Source organism: Heteronotia binoei, chromosome 4 (genome assembly GCF_032191835.1).
Source record: "Heteronotia binoei isolate CCM8104 ecotype False Entrance Well chromosome 4, APGP_CSIRO_Hbin_v1, whole genome shotgun sequence".
Classification (NCBI taxonomy): domain Eukaryota; kingdom Metazoa; phylum Chordata; class Lepidosauria; order Squamata; family Gekkonidae; genus Heteronotia; species Heteronotia binoei.
This window is the reverse complement of record NC_083226.1, coordinates 158568995-158596911: the sequence shown is the minus strand read 5'-3', so window position 1 is coordinate 158596911 and position 27917 is coordinate 158568995. Positions and strand designations below refer to the sequence as shown.

At 42.3% G+C, this 27917-nt stretch overlaps 1 protein-coding gene across 1 annotated transcript in view; it reads right to left on the bottom strand.

The window, feature by feature from the left end:
- Positions 1–12053: 12053 nt before the first annotated feature.
- The window catches only part of MTMR12 (myotubularin related protein 12), a 43382-nt gene continuing 27518 nt past the window's right edge, over positions 12054–27917 (bottom strand). The window contains exons 10-16 of the mRNA XM_060236111.1: positions 27522–27646; positions 26535–26613; positions 26078–26148; positions 21207–21379; positions 19183–19350; positions 17675–17836; positions 12054–14621 (exon numbers count right to left, since the gene is read on the bottom strand). Of these exons, the coding sequence (XP_060092094.1) occupies positions 14052–14621; positions 17675–17836; positions 19183–19350; positions 21207–21379; positions 26078–26148; positions 26535–26613; positions 27522–27646 (1348 nt within the window). The 3' untranslated portion in view covers positions 12054–14051. The remainder of the gene's footprint in view (positions 14622–17674; positions 17837–19182; positions 19351–21206; positions 21380–26077; positions 26149–26534; positions 26614–27521; positions 27647–27917) is intronic.

The window sequence follows — 27917 nt, the reverse complement described above, 5'->3', positions numbered from 1 at the left end:
CTGTAACCTGGCATGGCTTCTGACAATATGTTGGTAACCAGTTTCCAACAGCCACAAATCTTTCTTTATGCACGTGTATAAGAGGAGCAGTGTAGGGTAGCAACTAATTCATGCAGATGCTGGCTTTAGGCTGCCTGTTTCCTCCATAGGTAACTTATGTACTCTGGCATCCCAGGCTTTTAAAGAAGTTTATAAGGTGTAAGCTTAAAGGAGGCATTTTATGGCCTATAGATCATGAAATCATTCCAACTGCAGTACATTAATCAGTATTTCACGATTTTTGCAATTTTATTAATATTTGACTGCTGATCTTCTGGCATCTGGGGAAACAAATTTGCTATGCGTCACTTATAGATAAACCAAGATCAGCAAGTTCTCAGAACCAGTTCTTGCTTCCCATTTCCTTGATCAGCTCAATTCATTCACAGTAAACTATCAGAATGTTTTATTATAGACTTTTATGCTTTATATGCAAGCTGTGTGCACTATATCTGATGCACTGTTGTTTGTTATCCTTAACATTACACCTACTTGGTCTCACTTGAACATGAAGCATATGACAAAAATGGGTTTCCAGCCAAGGAGCTTAGGGAAAAATCTCAACTCAAGAAGATTTTATGTCAGTTGACCACTCGCGGCTCTAACAGAGCATCTTTATATCCAGGTCTATTGTAGTGGGCTGTGAGTACATGCAGTGAGTGAACTCTACGAGGTTGTGTTATAACACAGTGGGGCTTGATTTTGTTTATTGCAAGTTCCAGGAAACTTCAGAAGATGTACACAACCCATCCTCAGTCCTATGAGGCAGGGTAGAGTAGAGAATGTGTGACTGGCCTCCGAGACCACCTTTCAAGTGGCATAGCTGAGTGATGAGAGAGTGGTAAGAACCAGGATTCAAATAACTAAAAGGTCTACATCTGTGCATTCTCTACAACTCCACTATGAGTGGCTTTTTAACCAGCATCTAGTCACATACAAGTGGCATAATCTATGGCAGGGACTTACTTAATGTAAGAGCCATATAGAATAAACATCAGATGTTTGAGAGCCGCAAGACATTAAAGTCAGGTGTTTGAGAGCAGTGAGGGAGGCAGATGGGGTGGAAAGAAAGCAACTTTAAATGCCTTCTCGAAGCTGGCTGGGTGGGCTTGGAGAAGTGATTTAAAGAGACAAATGCCTTCTCTAAGATGACCAGTGGGGTGGGGGTTCAAGTGCCACATAATCTCAAGCCACAGTTTGGCCACCCTGATTGATGGAATCGCTAGATTCTTCCATTGTAGTTCATATGGTTGTATATGCATTCCAGACCTCACTTTTTAAGAGGCTTTAAATGCTGTAAATAAAACTACAGAACTATAAAACTGTGGAGGGTTACTATTTCACACAGGAGAGCCTTGAGTGACAGGCTGCTCCAGGCAATTTGATGGTCAGTATCAGCTGAGTGACAGAGTCTTGAGAGAGCTGGATGCTGAAAGAAGTCAGATTGAGTCCTGCCTTAACTGTGGCCAATATGTGCATTGAGACTGTCTTTGAGTAGCCCAGAAAGAAAAGGGTTTAGTGCTGACAAAGTCAGAATTAATTCATGACTGAATATAGTCTTAATTCAGCGCTAGCTGAGAGCAGTTTGAACAGATAATGAATTGGGGAATATTTGGCAAGGAGGTTTGGGTAGCACAAGAAGTCTCCTATTCAGGCTAAAAGAACCCAGTCAAATGGAAAGTTATGTTGGAGTAGAGATCCCTGGTCTAGTGTGATCGTAAACTGCGTGTGAAGATTTTATAAGTCAGTTGACCATTCAAGAAGAGTACTGGTGTCTCAAGAGAAAGGGTTTAAGTACTGGGAAGAGGATACCAGCCTTCTGGGCACCAAAAGAGTGCTACAAATATACTGGAGTGGTTTGGGAAAACCCAGGAACAAAAGCCTCTCAAAACAAAGAACTATAGTAACTGTGACTAATTAAAAAAACACTCACTAGCCTGATTTAAGAATAACAGTTAGTGCTTGTGATGAAATGTATTTTCTCCTGGATGGAGGTTGCCCCTCCCTATTTCCTCCTCTGTATGTTATGAGTTCTGTTCTTTTCAGGCAGCAGGAAGGCAGTCTCAATTGCATGCTACTTTACAGCAATGATTATACTAATAACTCTGCTAGCAAAGTAAATTGAGGGATTTGATGTTAGGAATCTCCAGGTGACTCCTAGAGATTTCCCAGAATGTCCTCCAGGAGGGCTCCCAGGATGCACCTGTGTGACCTGGGTTGACCAGGTCAAAATGGGTGGAGACTCTCTCTCTCTCTCTCGGCTTGGCTTCGCGAACGAAGATTTAAGAAGGGTGCAATAGTCCACGTTTGCTGCAGGCTCGCTGGTGGCTGACAAGACCAATGTGGGACAGGCAGGTCCGGCCACAGCGGCTGCAGGGAAAAGTCTGATTTAGGGTTGGTCCTGTAGCAGTGCGATTCTTCCTCAATCTCCTTTTGTCCTCAAGGTTTAACAAAAGTGCTTGCTCAAAAGAGGTAGGGTCTCCTGCTAATCCTTGGAAGATAACAGACTGCTGAGCTCTAGTCTGCAGGCTGGCACCCATCTTTGGATTCCCCTTTGGGGATGGCCTGGGGGGAGCCAGAAAGTAATGAAAGAGCTTTAGAAAATTTGTAATGTTCTAAGACTAGGCGCCTACTCTCCTAGCAAACAAACCCTGCTCTTCCACATGCACCTGCTGGGTGACTTTGGTCAGCCACAGTTCTCAGAGCTGTTCTCTCAAGAGCAGTTCTCTCAGAACTCTCTCAGCTCCACCTACCTCACAGAGTGTCTGTTGTGGGGAAGGGAAGGAGATTGTAAACTGCTCTGAGATTCCACATGAAGGGTGGGGTATAAATCCAGTCTCTTCTCCTTGTTGTTAACATCAATTAGTACATGTTTAGAGGAGAGTGAAAGAGAAGGATGCATTTATAACCACATTTTTCTTTGTTCTTCCCTGTGCTGCTAAAGGATGCTTGTAAACATCATCTTTTAAAATAAATATTTTTCTAGTTGTTGCTGGTGTGGGTCTCTGTACTACATAGTTTTCCCCAACTGTTGGATTGCAAGAGAGGGGTCCCCAGAGAGGGAGGGAAGCAGTCATGGTACCCAATGCCAACCATTCAGAGGGAAACTCCAGAGAAGTAATTCGTCTCTGTAATAACCAGGTGCTTGGCAGCAGGAGACCAGAGGTGGGGCTTCAGGTTAAGGAGATTAGGAGTCCGTCCCTCCAAGCAAGCAAACCCAAATAGGACAGTGGCGGCAGCAATATCCTAACGGCAGAAAGTGGAATAGCTGTCTCCAGGAGTTGGCAACCCAATGGAGGGAGTGGGCAGAACAGGGTCTGCAGGCCTGTTCTGTGATAGTGCTTATCAGGGTTGCCAAGTCCAATAAGAAATACCTTGGGATTTTGGGGGTGGAGTTAGGAGACTTTGGGGGGTGGAGCCAGGTTGTGGCAAGCATCACTGAACTCCAAAGGGAGTTCTGGCCATCACATTTAAAGGAACTGCACACCTTTTAAATGCCTTTCCTCCACTGGAAATAATGAAGCATAGGGGCACCTTCTTTGGGGGCTCATAGAATTGGACCCCTTGGTCCAATCCTTTTGGAACCTGGAGGGTATTTAGGGGAGAGGCGCTGGATGCTATGTTGCAAATGTGGTGCTTCTATCTCAAAAAACAGCCCCCCCCCCAGAGAGCCATGGATTAATTCTCCATTACACCTTATGGGAATCAGTTTCCTTAGGGGATAATAGAGTGCCCAACAGACATTTCCCTCCCCCCCCTCCTGCTTTCTGATGACCCTGAAGCAGAGGGAGGGCCTTCAAACTGGGGGATCCCCTGCCCCTACCTGGGGATTGGCAACCCTAGTACTTATACTATTTTACTTCAGTATTTTCATCCCCTGACTTCACCTGACCTTTCCCCTTTATGTCAAATAGAACCTATTTTTGAATTTTTTAAAAATCTCAAGTGCTATTTTCTGTCATTTAAGTTAAAAGGAGACCCTGACCCTTCCCCTCAGTTCCTGGATTGAGAAACTAGCCATTCCATATTACTGACACAGGGTGGGACTGCTAAAGCTACTTTAAAGAGAAGAATACACATTACCAGGACTGCTGAAGGGACACAAAAGAAAAATTGAGAGAAAATTTTGCCTAAAAAAGGGGGGGGGGGAAATAGACGGGGTCTGCCATAATGTTATATCCCCATTTGGCATGCAGTATTGAAGGGACCGTAAAAAGACAGAAAAGCAAAGAGAGGAACAGGATCTTGATCAGTTGGGATTCCATTCCAGATCGCAACTGGTCTCGGTGATATTAAGTGTCCTTTGGACAGGGAAGGTGACAAGCTAGACAAGTTCTGCTAGGCTTTCCAGTAGAACCTGATTGTAAAGCAAGGTGGCATAGATAGAAAAGATCCAAACTAAATAGCAGCAGGCCTTCAGGCAGCAGTTGGGACAATTGGCTCAGTGTGTTGTCACAAAGACATTGCGCATCACAGGCAGTATTCACAGCCTGAGACATATTTCATCGCCAGGCGGTGCTTCATTTGAACAAAGAGCAAGGTAAGTGTGTTCTTCAGCTAGAATACAAGGCTCCTCTGTCTCTGTGCCTCGTTACTCTGCCAGAGGTTGGAAGTTAATGGTGAATGAGGAAATGGAACTCTGCAGGTGTGCCAGGGAAAATATTCCCAGCTAATTCATGGTTTAGAAGATTCCAAGGGGAAGGCTGGACAGCTTTGCTACAGGACTTGATGCTGGTCCCCTCCAACACAGAAGACTTATAGTTGCTTCCAGGGGTGGAATTCTGGTAGGAGCTCCTTTGCATATTAGGCCACACATCCCTGATGTAGCCAATCCTCCAAGAGCTTACAAAAAAGAGCCTTGTAAGCTCTTGGAGGATTGGCTGCATCAGGGGTATGTGGCCTAACATGCTAGAATTCCACCCCTGGTTGCTTCACTCATTAGTATTTTAGAGGGAACTATACACACACGCATCACACAGATACATTTATCAAGGACCCATGACTGCCTGCAGCTGGCTGTTCAATGCACAGCAAGGTGTTGGTCTTTGCATAATGGGTAGAACGAGCTTTAGCTCACAGACCGGGAATCTATTATTTAATCAATAATGAGGATGCAGCTATTGAGTCACTGTTTTTCACTTAGCTCCAAAGTCAGCAATGCTTTAACTTGCACATTCCCATTAAAAAGCAAAAGTAATTGTTAATTAAAAATTATTTGATAGTGCAGACAAAATGTTCTATAAAGCTGTCATTTACAAGCTTGGCCATTACAGCAACACGCTTTTGGTTTAATTAGAAAATGTCCATGCGAAGAAGCCAGTTTTGTGCAGATGAAGCACATTTCCATGGAAGATGTGTCTGTACAATCTGTTCAGGCAAATGGACAGTCAAAGCAAAATTATACAAATAATATATTTTATCATGGGGCATTTGTATTTTATTGTTGAAAGGTAACATGGCAATAAAATAGTCAATATTACCTAGCACAACACACATAAAAGTATTCAAAGCCTTCTCAGGCATTCTTTCAGCCATCTTTAAAGAGCTCTTTTTGTAGCAGGAGCTCCTCTGCATATTAGGCCACGCCCCCTTGATGTGGCCAATCCTCCAAGAGCTTAGAGTGCTCTTAGTACAAGGCCTACTGTAAGCTCCAGGAGGATTGGCTACATCAGGGGGGCATGGCCTAATATGCAGAGGAGCTCCTGCTACAAAAAGAGCCCTTTACTATATGACTGAGGGCTGAGAAAATAGTAGCTCAATTTCAGCTTGCATACTCTCAGCCAGGACCGGATCTACATGTTTTTTGAAGGGGGGCAAAATAAAAAAATGGTGCCCCCTTATGGGCCGTTCTATGTTATGGTCCCATAGAATACAATGGACTCCATACCCAATTTGACACCCCCCCTCTGTCAGGGGCAAGTGCCAATGCGGCCCGGGGCAACTGCCGCATTGATGGCTTGCCATTGGCTGTCTCTGCATAGCAACCCTGTCCTTCCTTGATGTTCTCCCATCCAAGCACTAACCAGGACCAATCCTGCTTAGCTTCTGAGATCTGACAAGACTCGGCTATCCCAGCCCATTCAGGACTGATCAAGGGTAACATACATAGGATCATATTATTAGCCACTATGCAAAGTGTAGCATTTTCACTGCGATCTCCGTTTCATTAAACCGCTTGCTTCTCTTTGATTGGTAGAGATAAGAAGATACACCCAGGTGTCGCAACCCAAAATAACTAATACTGTACACCAAGATTCATAAAGTAGTATTACCAATAAACGTATATCCAAAAACCTCAATACTAGTAAACTTGCTTATTATAAGATAAAAATCCGCAAGAATGCAGTTTCATAAATATTTGAGTGCAGTAAGTCTATAAAAGCCTAGAACAAAAGATCAAATGAAGAAATTGTCGAGTGTAAGCCATGATGTGAAAGTCTTTTCTGGTTGGAGTTAATACCAGCAAAAAGAATTCTCATTGTTTTTGGAAGTCCTGGTCATGGTGAAGTGATTGATGTGAAGCAAGCAGAACCAGTTGTTGATTTGGGTTTTGGTTCTGCACTGGGATTCATCTGGAGAGCCTGCTACCTACATATTTATCCAGGTTTTTCATGGAGTCATTGAGGTCATAGGCTGTTGAATAATTTCTTCATACGATCTCTCTACTTCCCTGTAAATTCAGCGGTCGTTCTGTAGAAAAACAGAGCTCACCCAGGGATTGTTATGCAGCTGCACCTACTATTCAATGGGCAAGGTGAGAAAGAGGAAGGGGAACCTCAGAAAGATTCCACTGTCAGATCTGCCTAACATAGAATCATAGAGTTGGAAGGGATCTCCAGGGTAATCTAGTCCAACCCAGGAAATTCACAAATACCTCCCCCTAAATTATAAATATATGAAGCTGCCTTATACTGAATCAGACCCTCGGTCCATCAAAGTCAGTATTGTCTGCCCAGACTGGCAGCAGCTCTCCAGGGTCTCAAGCTGAGATTTTTCATGCCTATTTGCCTGGACCTTTTTTAGTTGGAGATGCCGGGGATTGAACCTGAGACCTTCTGCTTAATAAGCAGATGCTCTATCACTGAGCCACCATCCCTCCCCACAGGATCCACATTGCTGTTACATGGCCACCTGGTCTCCGTTTAAAAACCTCCAAGGAAGGAGAACCCACCACCTCCCGAGAAAGCCTGTGCCACTGAGGAACCGCTCTGACTGTCGAGCATATTGATTTTCTCTTGGTTCATTGCTTGAAAAACAATTGTTTTTACACAACATTCTCTTGAAAAAACAAAGCTGAATTTTAAAATCCATGAGAAGACTTCAGATTCAGTTCCGATTAACACAATTACCAGCAGTTCCTGGACAAACTGAAACTTTACAATCTGCTTATCTATATCCACATAGATCAAAGTGTCTCTCAACATCAAACATTGTTTATCCTTTGAAGTTAGGTAATGAACTAAGGTATGCATTTATAGAGGGATAGCCCTAAAAAAAAGATAACTGGCTCAGACATTAAATTAATACAATATTGAAGAACAGATGAAGGAATTCTTTGCATTGCATGAACACTATTGCTGTAATTGCACTTTTAGGGGGTCTTGTTGCAGCCTTAGCATGCAAAAAAAATAAAAATAAAAAGTTCACACATACAAGTTCCCAGTCTTTTCCAAAACATAGTACAATAAAACTGTAGCATGCAGATGTTAATAGATTAAAAACTAGGGCTTTTTTCTGGAAGAAAGCAGCAGGATGGAGTTCCAGAACCTTTTAATGGAAATGTATGTTTCTCCTTCATTTCCCTCTTGAGAGTCCTGGCGCCTCTTCCAAGCACCATTCTTCAATGTGGCACCTACTCCACCTTCCAGGAAAGTGGGCAAAGCTGTTGCTCAGTATGGTCTGTGGTTGGTGGGTAGTTTACACCTTGAAGCCACTGCTCCTGGAAGGACTCTCTAGCAGGGGTGTTGAACTCATTTGTTATGAGGGCCAGATCTGACATAAAAGAGACCTTGTTGGGCTGGGCCATGTCTAGTTGGGTCGAGCCATGTTTGACCGGCCATATGTGTACCTATTTAACATTAGGTAGCAGAGATATAATTTTTATAAGAACACAAACACAAATATATATTTTTAAAAAACTTAAAACATGCTTAAAACATTAGTAATTGGACTTAAAGGTGCTTTCTTTGTATTTCTCCCATGGGATACAGGGAACTGGGCAAAGGAAGCTCTGGCTCTTTCCTTCCTTTCCCAGGGACTGGTGGTGGGGAGCCTCAATCAGTAGAAGGAAGAGAGTTTGGCTCAGTAGTTCTGCTGTCTGATTGAGAGAGCCTGGCAAAGCAAGCTATTCCTCCCCAAGGGAGGAGCCTGAGCCAATGAAGAAAACAGAGGTTTTGTTTTGTAGCTCCTGTGCGATTGAGCAAGCCTTGCAAAGCAAGCTGGGATGCAGGAAGCAAGATATAGGGAGAAGGAAGCAGATGACAGCCTGTTGCTCAGGGGCCTGATAGGAGCTCTCCAGGCACCTGATTCGGCCCCTGAAGTGCATGTTTGACACCCCTGCTCTATAGGACAGGTTATCTGTGAGCCAACTTGAGGTGTGGACCTCAGTGCCATAGATGGAAAGGTTCCGTCTTTTCCATCAACTCCCACCCTTCTCTGCAGCTTTTGCACTTTCACCCACCATCTGGGCAGTTTCCAAGAGAAGAGCAAAGTGTCTTTAAAGAACATAAAACCACCACCAAAGCAGCCACAAGGAAGAGAGGAAGCCAGGTCCAGTGGGCAGGGCCAGATTAACAATTAGGCCAAGAAGGCACTGGCCTATGGGCCCACACCTTTCGAGGCCCCGAGCTGGCCTTTCCCCCGTTTCCCCCCTGCTTGCAGTGCTTGGAGCTTGCACATGCAGTCAGCAACTGAGTCACTCTTTGCCGGATTTGCCTGGTGAAGCTGCTGCTATAGCCGTCGACAAGTTTGCCTCTCTCTGCCTCTCCCCCACAGCTTTGTCAAAGGGGCTTTTGAGAAGGTGCCTGCAGGCTGCAGCGGGGGCTGTGGGTGGCAGGGTGAGTGCTCTGACTGAGATAATTTGCAAGGGGCCCCCTGAGATTTTGACTGCCTAGGGGTCTCCACAGGGTTTAATCCAGCACTGCAGTGGGGTGGTAATGGGGTGGTTTTATTCCCCTTACCCCACAGACAGCTTGCTCTCCTCTGAGCTCCTTGACAATCTCACTCACTTGCCTGATCTTGTGCCGTTCTTGCTGTGGAGAGCAGGAAAGCAGAGCAAAACCGTCCCCTCTCTGCAGATACGCAAGGGTGAGCCGAGATTTAGCTGGGGTATGGAGGCAGCCCCCGCATGCAACGGAAGTACTCTGGGAATTAAAAGCGTGCAGTTAAATGTTTAATATTGTTCTATTACTGCATGTGCATATTTGGTGGGGTGGCAGACAATACTCTCTCTAAGCTGTGGGGTCCTGTGAGCAAAAATTCCACTCTGTGAGCTACTGGAATTAAAGTTGCGAGCAACGCATAAAAAAGTTTGCTCTGGGGCCACTTCCCCTGGGCTAAGACAAAAATGCGTGAGCTGGAAGCTAAAAACCTGTGAGCTAGCTCACACTAACACAGCTTAAAGGGAACATTGGTGGCAGCTGGGTCATACAGTAGTCATGTGGCTCATCAGGGTCAGCAGTAATTTTGAATGGGGTTCCCTGCAAAGCAAGGACCTGTAGTTGGAAAGCATGAAATACCAATCAAAGCAGCAACATTTCAGAAAAAAGGGCTCTCCTGACACTCTTCTAAAACTTTCCTTAGTATGTAGAGCAGCCTTTTGTTTTGAAAAAAACGTGCACACATTGCCAGAGATTTTTTTTTGCGGCTTGCCATCTGCAACTGAAGAAGTGTGTTTGCACATAAAAGCTTATACTTCGAATAAAACTTTTCAGGTGCCGCCGAATTCAAACTTTGTCCTACCATCTGCAGTGGTTAATTCAGTTCCTGGAATGCCTAGCACTCCCTTATCTCCAAAGAAGCAAATCAACAGTTAAAAGGGAATTCATGAACTATCAGTGCCGTTGAGTGCTACGATCACAATGCAAAACAAGGCAGTGAATCTATTAATTCAAATGAAAGACATTTAATGAGCATTTTTGTTACTCAACAACCTTTTCAGGCTTGGTTTTGCCCAGTTCTCTTCCTCACCACAGCCTGTGCCCATCTTTTGTCCATGTGGGTCCCATAATCCCCCACATCTCAGGGTACCAAAGGAATCCTTTTCTCCGGCTTTTGCAACCAAAATAAAGCTGGTAAGATCTATCCCCACACTCAGATTTCCTCACAGGGCAGCTGCAGTAAGCCTGCTTATGTTAACTATTTCCATAAGTGTTGTCAAAAAATCATTGGCTTCCTTTCAGGGCCAGAAAATAAATTTTCCCTTTCAAGACTTCTGGAAAAAAGAATGCCCCCTTTGTTGCTATTCAACAATAGCAGGTACTCTCAAACTTCTGCTCTCAATGTATATGGTTCTTTTTTGTTTTTCCCTTGTGCCTCCCAGTGCATTAAAAAGATAACAGGATGTGGCTACAAGCCAAGGGGGAAAAGTGGTGTGGGCTCAGGCACTGTTCCCCCAAACAAAGAAAACATGCGGTAGCCTCTGAAAAATGCAAGTTCTATCCAGACGGCAGCAAAACTTTCTAGGAAACTTCTCTCCACCCTGCCTTTGGCCTCTTAACAGTAAGCACAATTTCAGACACAACAAACTGAAGGAACAGGAAGCATAACACTTGTACCTATTGCCTGTCAACTTCATTGGGTGCCTCCACATTCTAGTACTATGGAAGAGGAGGAAATACTCCACTTCCTCCCGCCCTATGCATAATTTTAGAAGGCTCCATCCTGCCTCTCCCCGCCATCTTCATTCTAAAGCAGTAGTATTCACTGAGAGAGCTACATTCACAATAAATTTCAACTAAAAGAACTGACAAAAGCCTTCACCTCAGGGAAGATTGCAGTTTACCCATCCCTCTGGCAGCAGCTGTTTCAAGGTAGGAACTGACTACCATCCTCATGCTCTACCAGGCAAGGGCCTAGCTCACTGAAACTGAAGACTGGACCCAATAATCCAATATCAAGTAGGTAGAGGGGCCTGCAACTTACAGCCACAGTGCCAAATGTGGCTCAGTACAGAACGACATAAAGCTCTTAAAAAAAACAGATGTTTAAAGTTAGCAGTATTAGAAGACAAAGACTGCAGATTTATACTCTGCCCTTCTCTGAATCAGAGACTCAGAGCAGCTTACAATCTCCTATATCTTTTCCCCCCACAACAGACACCCTGTGAGGTGCATGGGGCTGAGAGGGCTCTCACAGCAGCTGCCCTTTCAAGCACAACTCCTGCGATAGCTATGATTAACCCAAGGCCATTCCAGCAGCTGTAAGTGGAGAGGGGAATCAAACCCAGTTCTCCCAGGTAAGAGTCTGCACACTTAATCACTACACCAAACCAGCTCCCCGCTTACAGGAGTATGATGTTAGCAAACCAGCATGTGAAGAGAAAGGTAGAAAAAATATTTCTATGGGACTAAAGGGCTTTGTGGAAAGATGCTTTAGTCAGGGAAATAAGATGTGAATAACTGCCAGTAATCCAGGTGCATGCAAGGACTCATGCCTGAGCATTCATAAGTGTTTAGGGCGCCCCTGTGTATATTTATTACCTATTGTAAGACCTCATGTATGCCACTTATCTGTGCTTGGGCTGTAGAAACTTCATGGATTATTTATCAGCCTTTAATCATCAGTAAATTGTGTTTTCAGTTGTGCAAATGGGCTCTTATACTGGCTCTTTGTTGATGTCTGCTCTGAACTGTGATGTAGTTTGGCTCATTAATAAATGATTGCTAATTTCTGAAGCAGAAGGAAAAGGTAACAGATATAAGGTGCTGGAAAACCCACTCACTTCAAGAACAAAAGCCATGGCGGCACTTTAACAGGAAGGCCCAGTTTAAATTGATTCACACAAGGACAACTACTTTAAACAGTAAAAAGTACATTTTATTAAACAAATTCATTTGCCTAAATAACCTAGAGTTATTTGAGTTTTAGAGTTCTTAAAAAGTACTGTTAAAGCTACAAGTTTGCATTCAGTGTAAAAACTGGAGGAACAAATACAATACCTTTGGGGGAAATCACTTAAGTATGTTAAGTCTATTTTCAACCCTACTGTGATTGTGTTCTGGACATTCATCAATTGTGTGCCCTTCCCCATTAAAGTGAAGTGATTCCATAAACCATTATAAAAATTCCTCCATATATACATAGCCATTTGAAAGATTCCTATAAACCCAAGAATATGACAGCTTTGATAAATACATTTCCATTATCAATATATTACAACTACTTGGCTGTCAAAATCATATTTAAGAAAACTACATTTTTCAATGTTAGTGTTTTTAAATTAACCATAATTGGTAGAGAAATATGGCCTACATTAGCTACAGAGCAGCCATTATTGCAAACACACTGAAGACCTTTCAAGGAAAATTGTGCAACGCTAGCTTTTAAGGCAGCCAATATACAAAAAGGACTGAACATTTCAAAGAGACTGAAGGCTCAGGAAGCCCACAGTACAACAATTCATAAGGCAACACGGATGTGAAAGGTTCCCATTTGACATTCAGCAACATCAACTTGTTTACTCTTTCAGAAACCCATCTGGTGCCAGAAGTGTAACTTTTTGCTCTCAACAAATTCAAACAAAAACAAATGCAGGGATACAATGTGAAGCAAATTTCAAGTTGTGCCCCTAAACCATCAAGGAGGACAATAAGTTGTCACACGCTAGTGTGGCCTTCAAAAAAAGAAAAGGCTGTACAAGTCAGTTGGGCTTTGTGGGCTATTTCTGGATTTACGTAATTACATTCAGACCACCTATCTGATCTCTCGCAGAAGCAAGAAAAGGTTGCTGAGTACAACCATATCTCCTTAGCACATGCAAAAACCAAAGAGATTCAAAAGGCATCTCTTGCATGGCTTTTATAACACCCAGCAGCCCAATTCCAATGCACAACCTTTTTTACATTCATAGTTGGCTATAATCCCATGCTTATAATAACAGTAGTACTAGGTAATAAAATTCAGTTTCATGCTCAGTACACCTCTTCAGTTGGCCATTCTAACAGGACAACTCAAGAGACTCAGTGCAAGCTATGAGGAACCTTGAAAGCATTACTAAGGAAGATCAGAGTGAGCACCCTGTTTGGAATCAGGATCCTGGGATCTTAACGTTCTACCCTTTCTTGTGTTTGGCTGTGAGTGACCTGGAGTCACATACCAAAGGCAAAAGAATCCATGCGAAGGAAGCACAAAGACAGACTTGCTGAGAGACAGAAGAGATACCTGAATACCAAATTAGAAAACTTCTTTATTAAGGTTATTATTCTAAGACTCCAATTTTCATAGAATGAGATCTCTACCTACCAGAAACAGTAGGATGGATGAGTCAAAGAACAAGGCTAGTTGTATGGCAGCTTACAGGAAAGGTGTGATGACTTCTCAATAAGTAGCAGAATTTTAAAAGAAGAAATTAAAGATATACAAATAGTATTACCAGGCTTCTATATAATTTAAGATGAAGACTAATGCTAGCCAGGGTTCCAATTCTTGTACTATGTGCCACTTTATGTATCTGCACAGCTAGCTTCTTTCAGAAGTCTGACAATTATTTCTGCAGTAACAGAGCAACTAAAATCCAGCTTCTGAATACAGCTATGCATCTCCCCATTCCTACTGCAAGGAGTCTTGATTCAACTATGCTGGATTTAAACCGATCTGGAAAAATATTGGGGTTTGTAAAAAAATAAATAAGCAAGTGCTAAAAATTCACAAGTCAGCTTTAGTGAGAAGGGAAAGCCCACCACTAAAAGCCAATTTTTAAACAGGCTGGTAGACTGAAAAAGTGTCAGAACTTTTATTTGGGCAATTTTTTTTAAAAAAAACTAGCTTTATATCAAACATCAACTAGCTTCATGTCAATCATCACCTATTTCAACAAAATCATCGTCTCTCCTGGCCAAGTCTTCCTCGCTTCCCAAGTCCTTCCAAGTACTAGTAGGTAAGACTGGCTTGAAGGAACGTCTTTGAAGCAGAGCAAATGGAAATAGAGATGACAAGCGAGCAGGATTTCTTGTTAAGGCAAAAGTTTCCATTTCTGAAGACAGAACCTCACTGTGTTTTTCATCCACCTTCTTCTGCAAGCTCTGTACATCTTCCATCATGTCCAAGATTGTAGTTGCCGTGGAAACTGCGCCACCATCGGGAAGCTGGGCTTCGGGGATCCAGCGTAAATACCTCTGTGTCCACACTCTGATTCCTGGCCCTTCAAGGCGGGGCAGCAGGATCCCATGCAAGTCGACAGGTTTATCGTGCCAGCTGTCATAGAACTCTCTAGAGGTACTTTGAAGTTCATCAGAAGAAGTTATCAGCCTACTGATTCTTTTGCCCAGAATGTTTTTAATCAGTTGATCAGTTTCCTCCTTAAAAAAACCTCTTTTGGGGGGTGGTTTGCTTTGTGTCAGGGGCAATGAAAGTTGCCGTTGATGCTTTAAAAAAAAAAAAAGAGGGCTGTGGTTTGAGACAAGCTGCAATTGACTAAACACAACTCTAGAACTATCTTACCTATGAGAGGCCCAAACACTGAAACCATACCTGGCAACTTCAACGAGACACTAAATGGCTTGTAAGATGAAGTTGCTTGCCCCAATTAAGTGGGAAGACACATCACCATAGTTGTTTAGTTTATTTGATTTATACCCCGCCCTCCCTGCAGAAGCAGGCTCAGGGCGGCTCACAACATGATAGAATAACATAAAAACAGTTAGATTAAACATTAAAATAAACAATTTAAAACAGTTAAACAATTTGGTGCTAATTCCGTATGATTTAGGATGGCATTCAGTGTTCTTGGGCATCCAACTGGATATAATATCGTGGCAGTGGTTGACATTCAGTTAAAAGCTAACTGGAATATTGTCTTGCAAGCCTTGTGGAACTGGGCAAGGTTGTGCCATAGACTTCACTACTTGACTATCTACTCTTTCGTAATGTAGTGTCTATACTACTGTTAATAATATTTTTCATGAGGTCAATCTGCATTAGAATGAATTCATAAGAACGTAAGAGAAGCCATGCTGGATCAGGCCATTGGCTCATCCATAGACTTCACTACTTCTGTATCACACAGTGGCCAAAAAATTTATTTATATATATACATACACACACACACACACACACTGTGGCTAATAGCCACTGATGGACCTCTGCTCCATATTTTTATCTAACCCCCTCTTGAAGCTGGCTAAGCTCGTAGCCGCCACCACCTCCTGTGGCAGTGAATTCCACATGTTAATCACCCTTTGGGTGAAGAAGTACTTCCTTTTATCCATTCTAACCCGACTGCTCAGCAATTTCATTGAATGCCCACGAGTTCTTGTATTGTGAGAAAGGGAGAAAAGGACTTCTTTCTCTACCCTCTCCATCCCATGCATAATCTTGTAAACCTCTCTCATGTCACCCCGCAGTAGACGTTTCTCCAAGCTAAAGAGCCCCAAGCGTTTTAACCTTTCTTCATAGGGAAAGTGTTCCAAACCCGAATTCATTCTAGTTGTCCTTTTCTGCAGTTTTTCCAATGCTATAATATCCTTTTTTGAGGTGCGGTGACCAGAATTGCACACAATATTCCAAATGAGACCGCACCATCGATTTATACAGGGGCATGATGAAACTGGCTGATTTGTTTTCAATTCCCTTCCTAATAATACCCAGCATGGCATTGGCCTTTTTTATTACAATCGCACACTGTCTTGACATTTTCAGTGAGTTATCTACCACGACCCCAAGATCTCTCTCGGTCAGTCTCTGCCAGTTCACATCGTATCAATTTGTATTTGCAGCTGGGATTCTTGGCCCCAATGTGCATTACTTTGCACTTGGCCACATTGAACCTCATCTGCCACGTTGACGCCCACTCATCCAGCCTCAACAGATCCCTTTGGAGTTCCTCATAATCCTCTCTGGTTCTTACCACCCTGAACAATTTAGTGTCACCTGCAAACTTGGCCACTTCAATGCTTACTCTCAACTCCAAATAATTTATGAACAAGTTAAAGAGCATGGGACCCAGTACTGAGCCCTGCGGCACTCCACTGCTTACCGTCCTCCACTGCGAAGACTGCCCATTATACTCACTCTCTGCTTCCTATTAATTAGCCAGTTTTTGATCCACAAGAGGACCTGTCCTTTTACTCCATGACTCTTGAGCTTACTAAGGAGCCTTTGATGAGGAACTTTATCAAAAGCTTTCTGGAAGTCAAGGTAAACAATATCTATCGGGTCTCCTTTGTCCACATGTTTGTTCACCCCCTCAAAGAAATGTAACAGGTTAGTGAGGCAAGATCTTCCCTTACAGAACCCATGCTGAGTCTTCCTCAATAACTCGTGTTCATCAATGTGCCTACTCATTCTGTCCTTGATAATGGTTTCTACCAACTTTCCCAGCATTGAAGTCAGACTGACCGGCCTGTAGTTACCCGGATCTCCTCTGGAACCCTTTTTAAAGATGTGGGTGACGTTTGCTACCTTCCAGTCCTCAGGAACGGAGGCAGATGTCAACAATTCTTTAACCAACAAGACTATGAAGTGTCAAGAAGCCAACATCCCTCCCCACAAACCAACTAGAAAAACTTACTTGCCATTTTAAATAAACTTCCATGACTAGATGTGGTAATTACTTGTGCAATCAACTAAAGCATATATGACAATGTAAATTCTTATTATTCAGGCAATTAACCAGTACCTGCTGTGCTTCAAAAGGTATCTTTGTTGGAGTACTGGTAAGCCAGGTTAAGAACTATCTATTCCACGTCTTGCTGAAAGCATATTTTCCAAAAAATGGTAAACTTATCATGGTAACAAGTTGTTTTTAACAGCATATTCTACCAGTTAACAGTACAACCTACTAGAAGTGCCAGTTTATATAGAAATTATTTGTGCACAAACACATTGATGATGCTTGTTCAAAATTACCCCATGAGATTAAAATGGGACACAAATTCACAACTTGAACATCAGTACCTATTTTACATAACAAAGGAACTAGATACATCTAACTGACTTAGGGTAGCAAGCATTCAAATGGAATATCCACCCTGTGCAAGTGATGTGGAATGCATTGACTTTCACAGTGCTTTTGTTCTTTGGTTCTGTTCCATGCTGCTTCTAAGTAACTCAAGGCAGTATCCTTCTCAGTTTTATCTTCAGCATGCCTATGAGGAAGTTTAAGCTGATAGTCAGTGATTGGCCAAAAGACACTTAGTGAAGGTCCTAGTCCAACATGAAAAATTACATCATTATCACTTGCCTGAATAAGGCCTAATTTTGCTACACCACCCTCCTGTGCAGGAGTCAATAGGAACACACAAGGTTGGATTTAAATGTACATGCAGAAATATTGTTAATTTTAATCAGCACATTAAACACTTCAGTCTGTCTTGAACCCACACATTTAACTGGGCAATATGCACTTGTCAGCTCCACTGACAGTGGTTTTGGTGATCTACATCTAGGAACAGCAGCTTAGAAAAAGTGAATGCCTTACCTTGAATCTTGTGGTTTTCCTCTGGTTTTTATCTAATTTTGGTTTTTCTGCATAAAGGGGGTTATTAAGCAAAGCCAGGGCTTCAGATTCAAACTGCACAGGCCAATCCCAAACAGAAAGGAAGCTAAGAGGACCAATTTCTGCATCATAGCTTCCACAAGTCTGTGAGGGAGAAATAGTTCAGGATTAGACAGGCCAGAAATGCTGGATTTCACACTAGCTCTTTTACAGCAAATAACTCTCCGTATTTAAGGAGATTAAGGTTGTCTAGAAAATCCTCGAGATCCAACATTTTTATCCTTCTTAGGACAGCATGCATGGTTCTTCTCAATTTTATCCTCAGCCATCCTGTGAGGAAGATTAGTCTGGGACCCAGAGAGAACTTGGCCAGGGTCTCCCTTACTAAAGTACAGAAAAAAGATGCTAAGGATCTGCCATTAAGCCAAAGGCCAAGAATATCACAGCATTTTGTTTAACAATGCAGTGTTTCTCTAGAAGCTTACTAGAGTGTAGCATTTCCACAGATTCATACCACTTCTGAAACTTCCTTGATGATTTTTAAAAACATTGAAACTCATCCTAGGAGTCCCAATCTTGAGTAAGAAAGGCAGGATCTAAATGCTTTTATTCAGCAGCTAAAGTTACAGCCATCACCAACTGGCAAGTGATAGCTTTCCCAAGGACTGGGCCAAAAAAAAAAGGGCCTTGGCATACCAGCAAGTAGCCTATGTTGTACAGTACAGTCTGAAGAAAAACTACTCTGATCTTCGCAAGAACAGCCAGTTGCTTTTGAAGGCTTTGGACCAAGGATGGCCAAACTGTGGCTCAGGAGCCACATGTGGCTTTTTCACACATATTATGTGGCTCTTGAAGCTCTCACCACCATGTTGGTTGGTGGCTTGGAGAATGCATTTAAAAGTTAAAGTTGCCTTGTTTCTGCTTCTTCCTTCCTCCCCGATCTATTTTCCTTCCTTCCAACATCTGACGTTCATCTCTTGTGACTCTCAAACATTTGATATTTCTTCTATATGGCTCTTACATTAAGCAAGTTTGGCCACCCCTGCTTTGGACAGATGGCAGCTGCCAACTTCCTAGAAAGCTCAGGGAGTCTGGGTAAGAGAAGGCTGCAAACTATAGTACAATCTGTGTGCAATACACAATTCTGCATAAGTGCAGGATTTGACGCTGAACTTTTTTTGTAAAGGAAGCTGACAGAACAGTGAATTCCTGAGACTTTATGGCTTCAAGCGTAGAAAAAACATACAGGCAACGCCTGATGAAGTCTAAAACAGCTAACTGGGACAAGGAGTCTGTCCTGCACAACTGCGTCAACAGTAGCCATGAGGAAGTACAAAAGCAAGCAAACTTGCATATTAACTTCTTGCATGTGAGTTTCAGTTAAGCTTTTTATTGGCACTTACGTTGGAATTGCCTTTGGTTTAATGACCCCTTCAACAGCACCCAAGAAGCTTCTGCAATGCCCTACAGTCCAAAACATTCCATCTTACCACAGCGGTATCTTTCTGATGTTGACAATTGAAGAAGAAAGTGCTGAATATAGGTATGTACAAGCAATCCGACAAGACAGTTAAGTAAGTCTCTGTGAACTCAAATGCTGGGGGATACTGCTGAACCAGCTGCCAGACACAATCCAAGAAGAGCAAGAAAACGGGGGCCTAAAAGATAAAAGAAGTCACTTAAGCAACAGCATTGACGTCCACAAATGTTTAATTTGTTGCCAATTATTAACTGCTCCCCTAAAAACGGACTCGTTTGCTAAAGTTTACCTCTCCAGTAAGAGGTAAACCTCTCCAGTTTACTTTTTCTCCTGAAGTCCGTTACATTACTCAAGCACTTGCTCAACTGCTATATTTCTTTTTCAAAAAATCCATTTATATGAAATTTCCAGTTCACCAATGAGTAAATGAGTATAAGGGTACCAGCTATGACCATGAATTAGTGTTTCACTGCTCCATTCTGTTACCAGTGGTGAAGAGTCTAAGAGCAAGGATGGACCATCAAATGCCTTCCGGATCAATGCCACGTTCCAAGCTATCAGTTAAAAAAAATGTACAGTTCTGCTTTTTCTTATGAAGAGGATTTGGCACACCTCTGTGCGCACATTTCACACTGAGATCGGATCCCTGCAAAGGGACACTGCAAAGATCTGGCATGATGAAAGATTAGGGCAGGCCCTAACCAATACTCCCTCTAAGCTCTGGAGTCTTGTGAGCAAAAATTCTACTTTGTGAGTTACTGACATAAATTAGCTTGCTCTGGGGCCATTTTCTTGAGCTATGTTAATAGCAAAATGTGTGAGCTGGAGGCTAAAAAACTGAGCTAGCTCACACTAACTCAGCTTAGAGGGAACACTGGCCCAAACTCCTCCCTGTTAGCTGGTACTGCTGTGCAGCAAGTAAAGGACATATCAAGGGCAAAGTGCTGCAGCAAGGGCTTCTCTACTCCTCTAATTTTAAAAAGCAGAATATTTCTTTAAAAGATACTCCTTGGGGCTTGGCAAAGACTACCACCTCTCCAGTTTACCTTCTGTCCTGACTTCATTACTCAAACACACCAGCCAACAAATAAATCACAGCTGAACAGCATACACACAAATGCTTTTATACCTCAGCTTCCCATACCCCCTCCAGTACTTTTGTCTAACATCAGTGATAGAGATGTAAAGGCTCAAAAGAAAACCCCTCAAACTCAGAAAACTTTTTTCTTGTTTTTTCTCAAGGCTCTTTTCCAATTTCCCTCCACAAAAAAAAAATCTGGAAATTTGGGGGAGTTCTTAAAAAAAAATCTATGAAATATTTCTTCTTAGAATGACTGAAATGCTTTCAAAGACAAGGTGGGCATGCTATAGACATAGACAGTGCCCCTGGGACACCTGAGCTTCATGAAAGGTGCATGCAGGGCTTTCACTGCTTCTCAATAGCTGCATACCTTCTGTTGTAGTTTTGACCTGATGTGGGTGACCTTTTTACCTCTCCCTAAAACCACTGTTAACATTTACCTCACAGACTGGGGTAAAACGTAGCTTATTGCCCAACCTGCAGGAGACGGGGGCGGTGAGAGATCAGAAGGTGGTGGGGCATAAACAGCCCCAAAACTTTAGAGGAAAATTGAAAGCTTCACTGAGAGCTTAGCTCTGTCTAGCAAGACAGCAAAGATTAAGGTACATGTGCTAAGATAGCATAGGCTCCATCAACTTGCAGTTTTCTCTCAAACATTGGGTATATTTGGAATTTTGACTGTCCAAAACTAAGGCATTTATAACTATAAATCCAATTGCATATGCTAATTATAAATGATGCATTTTTATGTTAATAGCAGTAAAATTGGTTTATATTTAGTAGGACACAAGTATTGTATATATCTCAATTATTCCTCAGTTTCCCGTTTTTATTAAAGGGCGGGGAGGAGAGAAACTAACCGGGGGAAGGCACTGTTCCCCCACCACTTCAGACTTTCTGGAAACCTTACACCTCTACCAGTAACAAACAGAAGATCTATGGAACAGTAATACCTCTTCTCTTTCAGTCTGCCGCAGATGGTTGCATCGATTCAAAAAAGCATGCCCTCCCATTATCCATTCTTTCTGAATGAGGCTCTGAAATCCTAGCTTTGTTCTGCAATATGAATCCATCATAATTTGAACCAGACTGGCGACCACACAGCACAAGTCCGAAGCATTCTCCTCTGTGGAGAATTAAATAGGATCGAGTGTCAAATCCTTGGGAGACATTAGGAAGCTTCACGGACACTTAATGTTGAACAATCATTACACAAAGCAGTAAGTTCAATAAGTGTTAACAGTACCACCGTCAAACACGAGCCATTTATTCCCTTTGATGTTAGTACAGTAATTAATGCTAATTCAGAAATGAAGGATTAGCTATTATTCAGGGGTGGCCAACGGTAGCTCTCCAGATGTTTTTTTGCTTACAACTCCCATCAGCCCCAGCCATTGGCCATGCTGGCTGGGGCTAATGGGAGTTGTAGGCAAAAAACATCTGGAGAGCTACCAGGCCTGGGCTATTTCATTACACTGTCTTTCAAGACTGGCTACCCACAAGCCTACATTTTTGATTGTGTCCTTTCAGAGAATAGGCATTGATCAAAGAGTAGCCAAACCATTAAGATGTAGTATTTTGGCTCTGTGCAAAATTCAGATAATCACATGCCTTTATTCCCATTGGGTGCAGCACTGCAACTCCTCAGATTGCCATTCATTACTGCAGCACCTGAACTGAGCTTCTTAAATTGCATTCCTAAGGAATGCTAATGAGTTAGTACTTGGCTCAAGCATCAAATTGTAGTTTGAGACACAACAGTTGAAGTGTTACACTAGGCATGAAGACCACCCGCCCCCGCAGGGGTTAATCGACTCCTTGTCATGATTACATATATAGGCTGACCATGGGGGCAGCCATTCTGTCTCAGCATAATGTACCTTGCTTAGTTGTTGCTAAGATAAAAAAGGAAAGGAGAACCATGCAGGCATTTGTAACTCCTGGGACAAAGGGTGAGACAAAAATACGAGGACTTTTTGCTTTGTGATGACATGGGAGTTTGTTCTTGTCACAAGCAAACAGATTAGTTAGCAATGCCTAAGTGCACTCAACTAGTTTACTGTGATTTGCTATAAAGTTAGGAAATACTGTATAAATTATTTGCTTGCAAATCAATATATGCGTTCCTACTGCTATATAAGCCAAGGCCAACACACCAACACTGCATGAAGAGTTAGTATTTCACAATAAGCAAGGAAGACACAAGGGGACTGTATACCACACAAGCTCCACCAAAAGCAACAGAACTTCAAGTACAAGGGGAACAACCTGGTGTGCTATAGAAACACAGTGTGGTAAGAATGCAAGTCCATACACAATGTACGAAGCGAGAGTAGCCATTGTGAATTCCTAGGGCAGCATGCCAATAACCAAAGAGAAACCACTTCAAAACATTACAAAACCAGGCCAAGTCATCTATGTTGTGCCAATGCTGGGCTTACTTGAATGGCAAACCTCAGACAAATCATACTAATCTCTAACCCTTTAGGCTTGCAAGCAGTACTCTACTCACAGGTGAAGGAGAAAGTGGGGCAGCAGAAGACAGGGTTTTCACTGAAAAGGAAGAAGAGAGGGAAGATGCAGGTGTCCAGCTAAAGCAAGAGAATGTGCTAAAAGTACCTCCACTTGCAGAGCCTGGGAGCCATGCAGAAGTCTGACCAAGGAAATGTACAGATCTATATATAGGATTATCCTATTTTTAAACCCAGTTTCTAGCCAGTGCAACAAGTAGTTACCTAAACAGATGATTCATTTCATCTTGCTTACATAGTCCCTTCCCTCAACTTGAGGCGAGGTCTCCCAAAGAAAGCAAGGTAGATGAGAGGAACAAGCAGTAAAGCAGTTGCTCTCTCAGATTCCAACTTTTCTTCGGGGGAGGGGGGGGGAGAGAATCAACCACAGTGGTAGATTAAACTGTAGCAGGGAGCACTGTCTAAACAAGTTGTCAAAGCAGCAGCACCCCTTTTCTTTCTTGTTCCTAATACACAAAAATTCTCAAAATAAAATGCTACAAGGACAGGGCCTTTTGTGGAAGGGTCTGACTGAAAGGTGCAGAAGTTGACAGGACAGTTGGCTCAGGAGGTGGAGAGCAGTTTCAAGAAATTTAATCACAAAGTAGACTGCTCTTAAAACCAAGGGGGAGAAAAAACCCAACTCTCTCAAGCAATCTGGCATAGTTAAAGTCCATAAGAAAGATGGCTTATATGCCTCTTTAATTATAACGAACAAATGCCTAAAATGTAAGAACTCGCTTATCCTACTACATCATAACACAGCTTCGTTAGATTAAGAGTATTTTAATTTAAATAAAAAGTTGTGAGCCAAGTAGAGAGTTCTAGCACAGATGCAATACTCAACAAATCTCTTTAATTACAACTGAGATTGCAAGGTGGCTGAGGGATTATGCATTTCTTCCCCATGCCTCATTCCTCCCTCCTGTCTTGGCAGCAGGCATGACATTCTTATGCATACCGACGCTAACCACAGTTAATACTAACTAGGATTCCTAAATTAGGGCTTGAAACTGGTCCAGAATGCATCTCTTTGTTCCACGTGTCAAGTAAAATAAGTTGCCCCAAGCTCAAATTCATCGAGAGCTTCCTCTGTTTATTGCCAGGAAAAAGTTTCATAAGCAAAAATAAAATTTACGGCTGTGCTTTTGCGGCTATCAAAATTTAAAAATTTAGATTGCCAATATGTGTTTAATCAAACCTAGTGTTGCTTTTAATGTTTTTATTTCTGTATTCATTAATAATTCACTCAGCCAGCCAACTCCAGGCAAAGGAGGACTACTAATGTGTTGGTCTTCCGCGTTTAGTGAGAGAGGTTTCTGAAGACGCAAAGGAATCAAGTCTTGTACACAGCTGCAATTAGACTAGCTATATACATTTATTTACAACTATAATACAGACTAGCAAAATGCTCCGCACACAATTCACCATCCAACCTCCAACAAGTAGCAGAGTACTACTGTACATTTATACAAGTCCTCTAGGTAAGCGACCAATCAGGTTTAGTGCTGAGTCATGGTCACATCACTCTGGATGATGCAATCTGGCCGTGTTCCAGATGCCCCTGTCAGCCAGATCATCTAATGTCAATTAGATCCTTTGCTGTCAGCAGTGGTCTGTTGCCTGCACATACACTGACATAATGATCATTATCTTGCAAAACTTGCTCATAGTTTTCCTCCAGAATCTCATTCTGATCAGTGCATGCATTATTGTAGATTTCCCTTGAGAGTCCACGTTTCATAAGGAACTTCAGACTTTGCAGCTTGCAGACTTTGCAGACTATGCAAACTGAAGAAATTAAGCACATGCATGCCTACTGAATAGCAACTGCCATACTGGGCAAGGAGAACTATAAAGGAAGAAACGCTAAACAAGTGGGCTGTGAATCATGCCAAGCAAACAAGCCGATCCCCCTCCTATCATTTGAGCAGACTGTTCAGGGACCCCATCAGAAGACCTTTAACTATAGGGCACATTTGTGTACAAGCACACTATACAGCTATTTTATGCATGTTTAAGGGTATAATACAACCAAGGTTAAGCATTCAAGTTTCATCTGTTTTAGTAAGAGTCTCAAAAAATCCAGTAGCCTTTGTGCTAAAAATTGGTTCACACACACATGCTTGACCAGTGCTACAGATTAACAACTTTAAAAACAGACTAAAACTTTCAGTGTCTTTAAATATATCTTCTAAAGCAAAAATCTGTGCCAACAGCATATTAAACTTCTATTCAAAATGGAGGTGGGCAGGGCTATTTTTGTAGCAGGAGCTCCTTTGCCCATTAGGCCACACACCCCTGAAGCAGCCATTCTTCCAAGAGTTTACAATAGACCCTCTACTAAGAGCCCAGTTTGGTGTAGTGGTTAAGTGTGCGGACTCTTATCTGGGAGAACCGGATTTGATTCCCCACTCCTCCACTTGCACCTGCTGGAATGGCCTTGGGTCAGCCATAGCTCTGGCAGAGGTTGTCCTTGAAAGGGCAGCTGCTGGGAGAGCCCTCTCCAGCCCCACCCACCTCACAGGGTGTCTGTTGTGGGGGAGGAAGGTAAAGGAGATTGTGAGCCGCTCTGAGACTCTTTGGAGTGGAGGGCGGGATATAAATCCAATATCTTCATCTTCTTCTTCTTGAAGGATTAGCCTAATTTGCAAAGGAGCTCCTGCTACAAAAAAAGCCCTGGAGGTGGAAACTATGTTCCAGGTGCTGTTCAAATCTTTATTCTGTGTTCATTAATAATTCACTCAGCCAGCCAACTCCAAGCAAAGGTGGGAACCATACTCCAAGTGCTGTTCAAGCCTTTACTCTAAACATCACTCCTATTATCTGTTACGGAGTAGCCATAAGGACTGTCTTGGTAAATGAAAACACTGACCATCTTCTTTTACATTTTCTGAGAAAATTATTTAAACATCCCTCTCTGTGTGTCCAGTGTGGCTCTCTGTTCAGAACTGGGCCAACCTGAGGCAAGGGCTATCTGGCACTCCTGAAAGAAGACTCTTATAGATCAATGTAGCTTAAGACTGTCTTTGAGAAACTGTTGGCTCTTGATGTTAACTTGGACACTATTCAGGCCCTAGGCTTTCATGCAGCATTTATTTTGGTGAGAAATCATGTAAATTATCCGCTTTGGGACTGAGGCCATGTGTCAGATGTCAACCAGGAAAAAAAACTTTAAATGCAGCACAGCTATCTTTTTAAAAATTCAATATTATTCAAAATAGCATGGAGCGCATGAATCTTTCCACTCTGGATATTAAGAACTGCAGTGGAAAGTATACAGAAAAAGCAGTCAAGGTGTACATCATTCTTACCTACAAGGAGAACATTTATATTCTGTGCTTCCAGAAAGTCAATAACCTCTATTGCTTTTCTCAGATACCGTCTATGAGAAAAAAGACCAACGTAAGTCGCTGCAATTAATTTAATTATGTTGCAAAGGAAATGGAGCCAAGGTCTACACACAGATATGGATAACTCAGAGCTAACATTTTTAAGATTAGCGCTGGCAGTACGCAGGGGTCGTTCTGTAGAAAAATAGGTGGTGGAACTCATCCAGGGATTGTTATGCAGCTGCACCTACTATTCAATGGACAAGGTGGGAAGGAGGAGGTGGAACTCTCAGAAAGGTTCAGGAGCTGTCCTCCTGTGAGCTCCCGCTGAATCCGAGGCGTGGCAGTAAGATTTGTACCCATACCATTCACAATACAGTGCCAGACTAACCGGCTTACTTATGGTGGATGCTTTGAGGAAAAAGTAGTCTTAACCAACCTTATGATTTCTTGCCAATTTGTACTTTCCAGTAATGAAAACCATTTCACATCAGTATCCCAGAAGTCTGAACTATTATCTGTTTAGAAAAAAAAGAAACTGTACTTCAGTTTGACTGCTGGAAGTCACCTTGGGAGAGTTGCTTCAATACAGAGCTATGGCGTCAAGAAGGAAAAATATATTTCAAAGACACAAATGATGCCTGCAAGTATACATCTGTGCATCTGCTACCCAAATATAAACTATAGCTGCAAATGGTCAATATGATAGAACTGGCAAGGGTGTAAAGGAAACTAGAGGACCAAGAGCTAACTTCCAGCAGGAATGTAGAAAAATACTAATGCTGCAGTTACATCATGATCAGCTACCATCTGTGCAACAATTGGATTGGTATACCAGATGCAAGTAAGAAATGCCTCTGTTACGTCCAATGCTTGCCTCCTGTATGCCTCCCAGCACGGACATCATGCTTAATTCCTAACAAACCACATTAGAGTACAAAATATGGTTAACTGCCTACAAACCTTAGCTTAAAATTCCAGATTGGTATCAGCCAACAAACCCTGCGTTGTTGGACTGAATTCGGAAGTCAATTAATGGGTCTGATCAAGCCACAATATGTGACAACTGCATGTATCCTAAATTAAGACTGAAGTGAGCAGAACAGGACCACGAAAGCGGGTGGGGGGGGGGGAACATTTCAATATTACTGAAAGCTGAGGACAGCTGTCTAGAGACTACATTCTAGATACAGCTCTCAATATAACAAGGCATACTGTTATACTGCCCATTTTTGTTTTCACACAGATCACAAATGTATGGTCACACAGCCGTTTAAAAGCAGTCCCTTTGCACAACGAAGACTGTACACTAATAAGATCAGATTAGAACTGCTCCAGCTATTTTTGGTAATAGTGTATGCCAAACAAATATTTGAGTCTTCGCCTTAGATAATTACCAGACTTCTACCTAGTAGTATTCACTTACCTACTAGAAACAGCTGTTTAAATTTAGTATATGCAGTTTGGATATCTTGTACAGATGGAAGACTGCTTGAAAAGTCATCAATTTTCATGGCTTCATAAGGTGGCCTATTAACTGTCTTGTACATGCTGAACACACAATTAAACATTCAAGATTAGCATATCAGTAACATTTTAACTGAAGGAATGAAGTTTACAATCCACCTATCTAAAACGTAAACAGCATTCTGAATTGTTAACTGGTTAATACCGGTACCAATAATCTCAGGAATTTTCAAACCTTGTTTAAGTTAAGGGGATGCTAAGTTAGAAGGTACCTTAGGTTATTTTAGTAAAGGTTTAGTGCCATAGTACTATCCATTATTGGGTTTTCAGAAAGGAAGGAGGACTGCCCTATGGA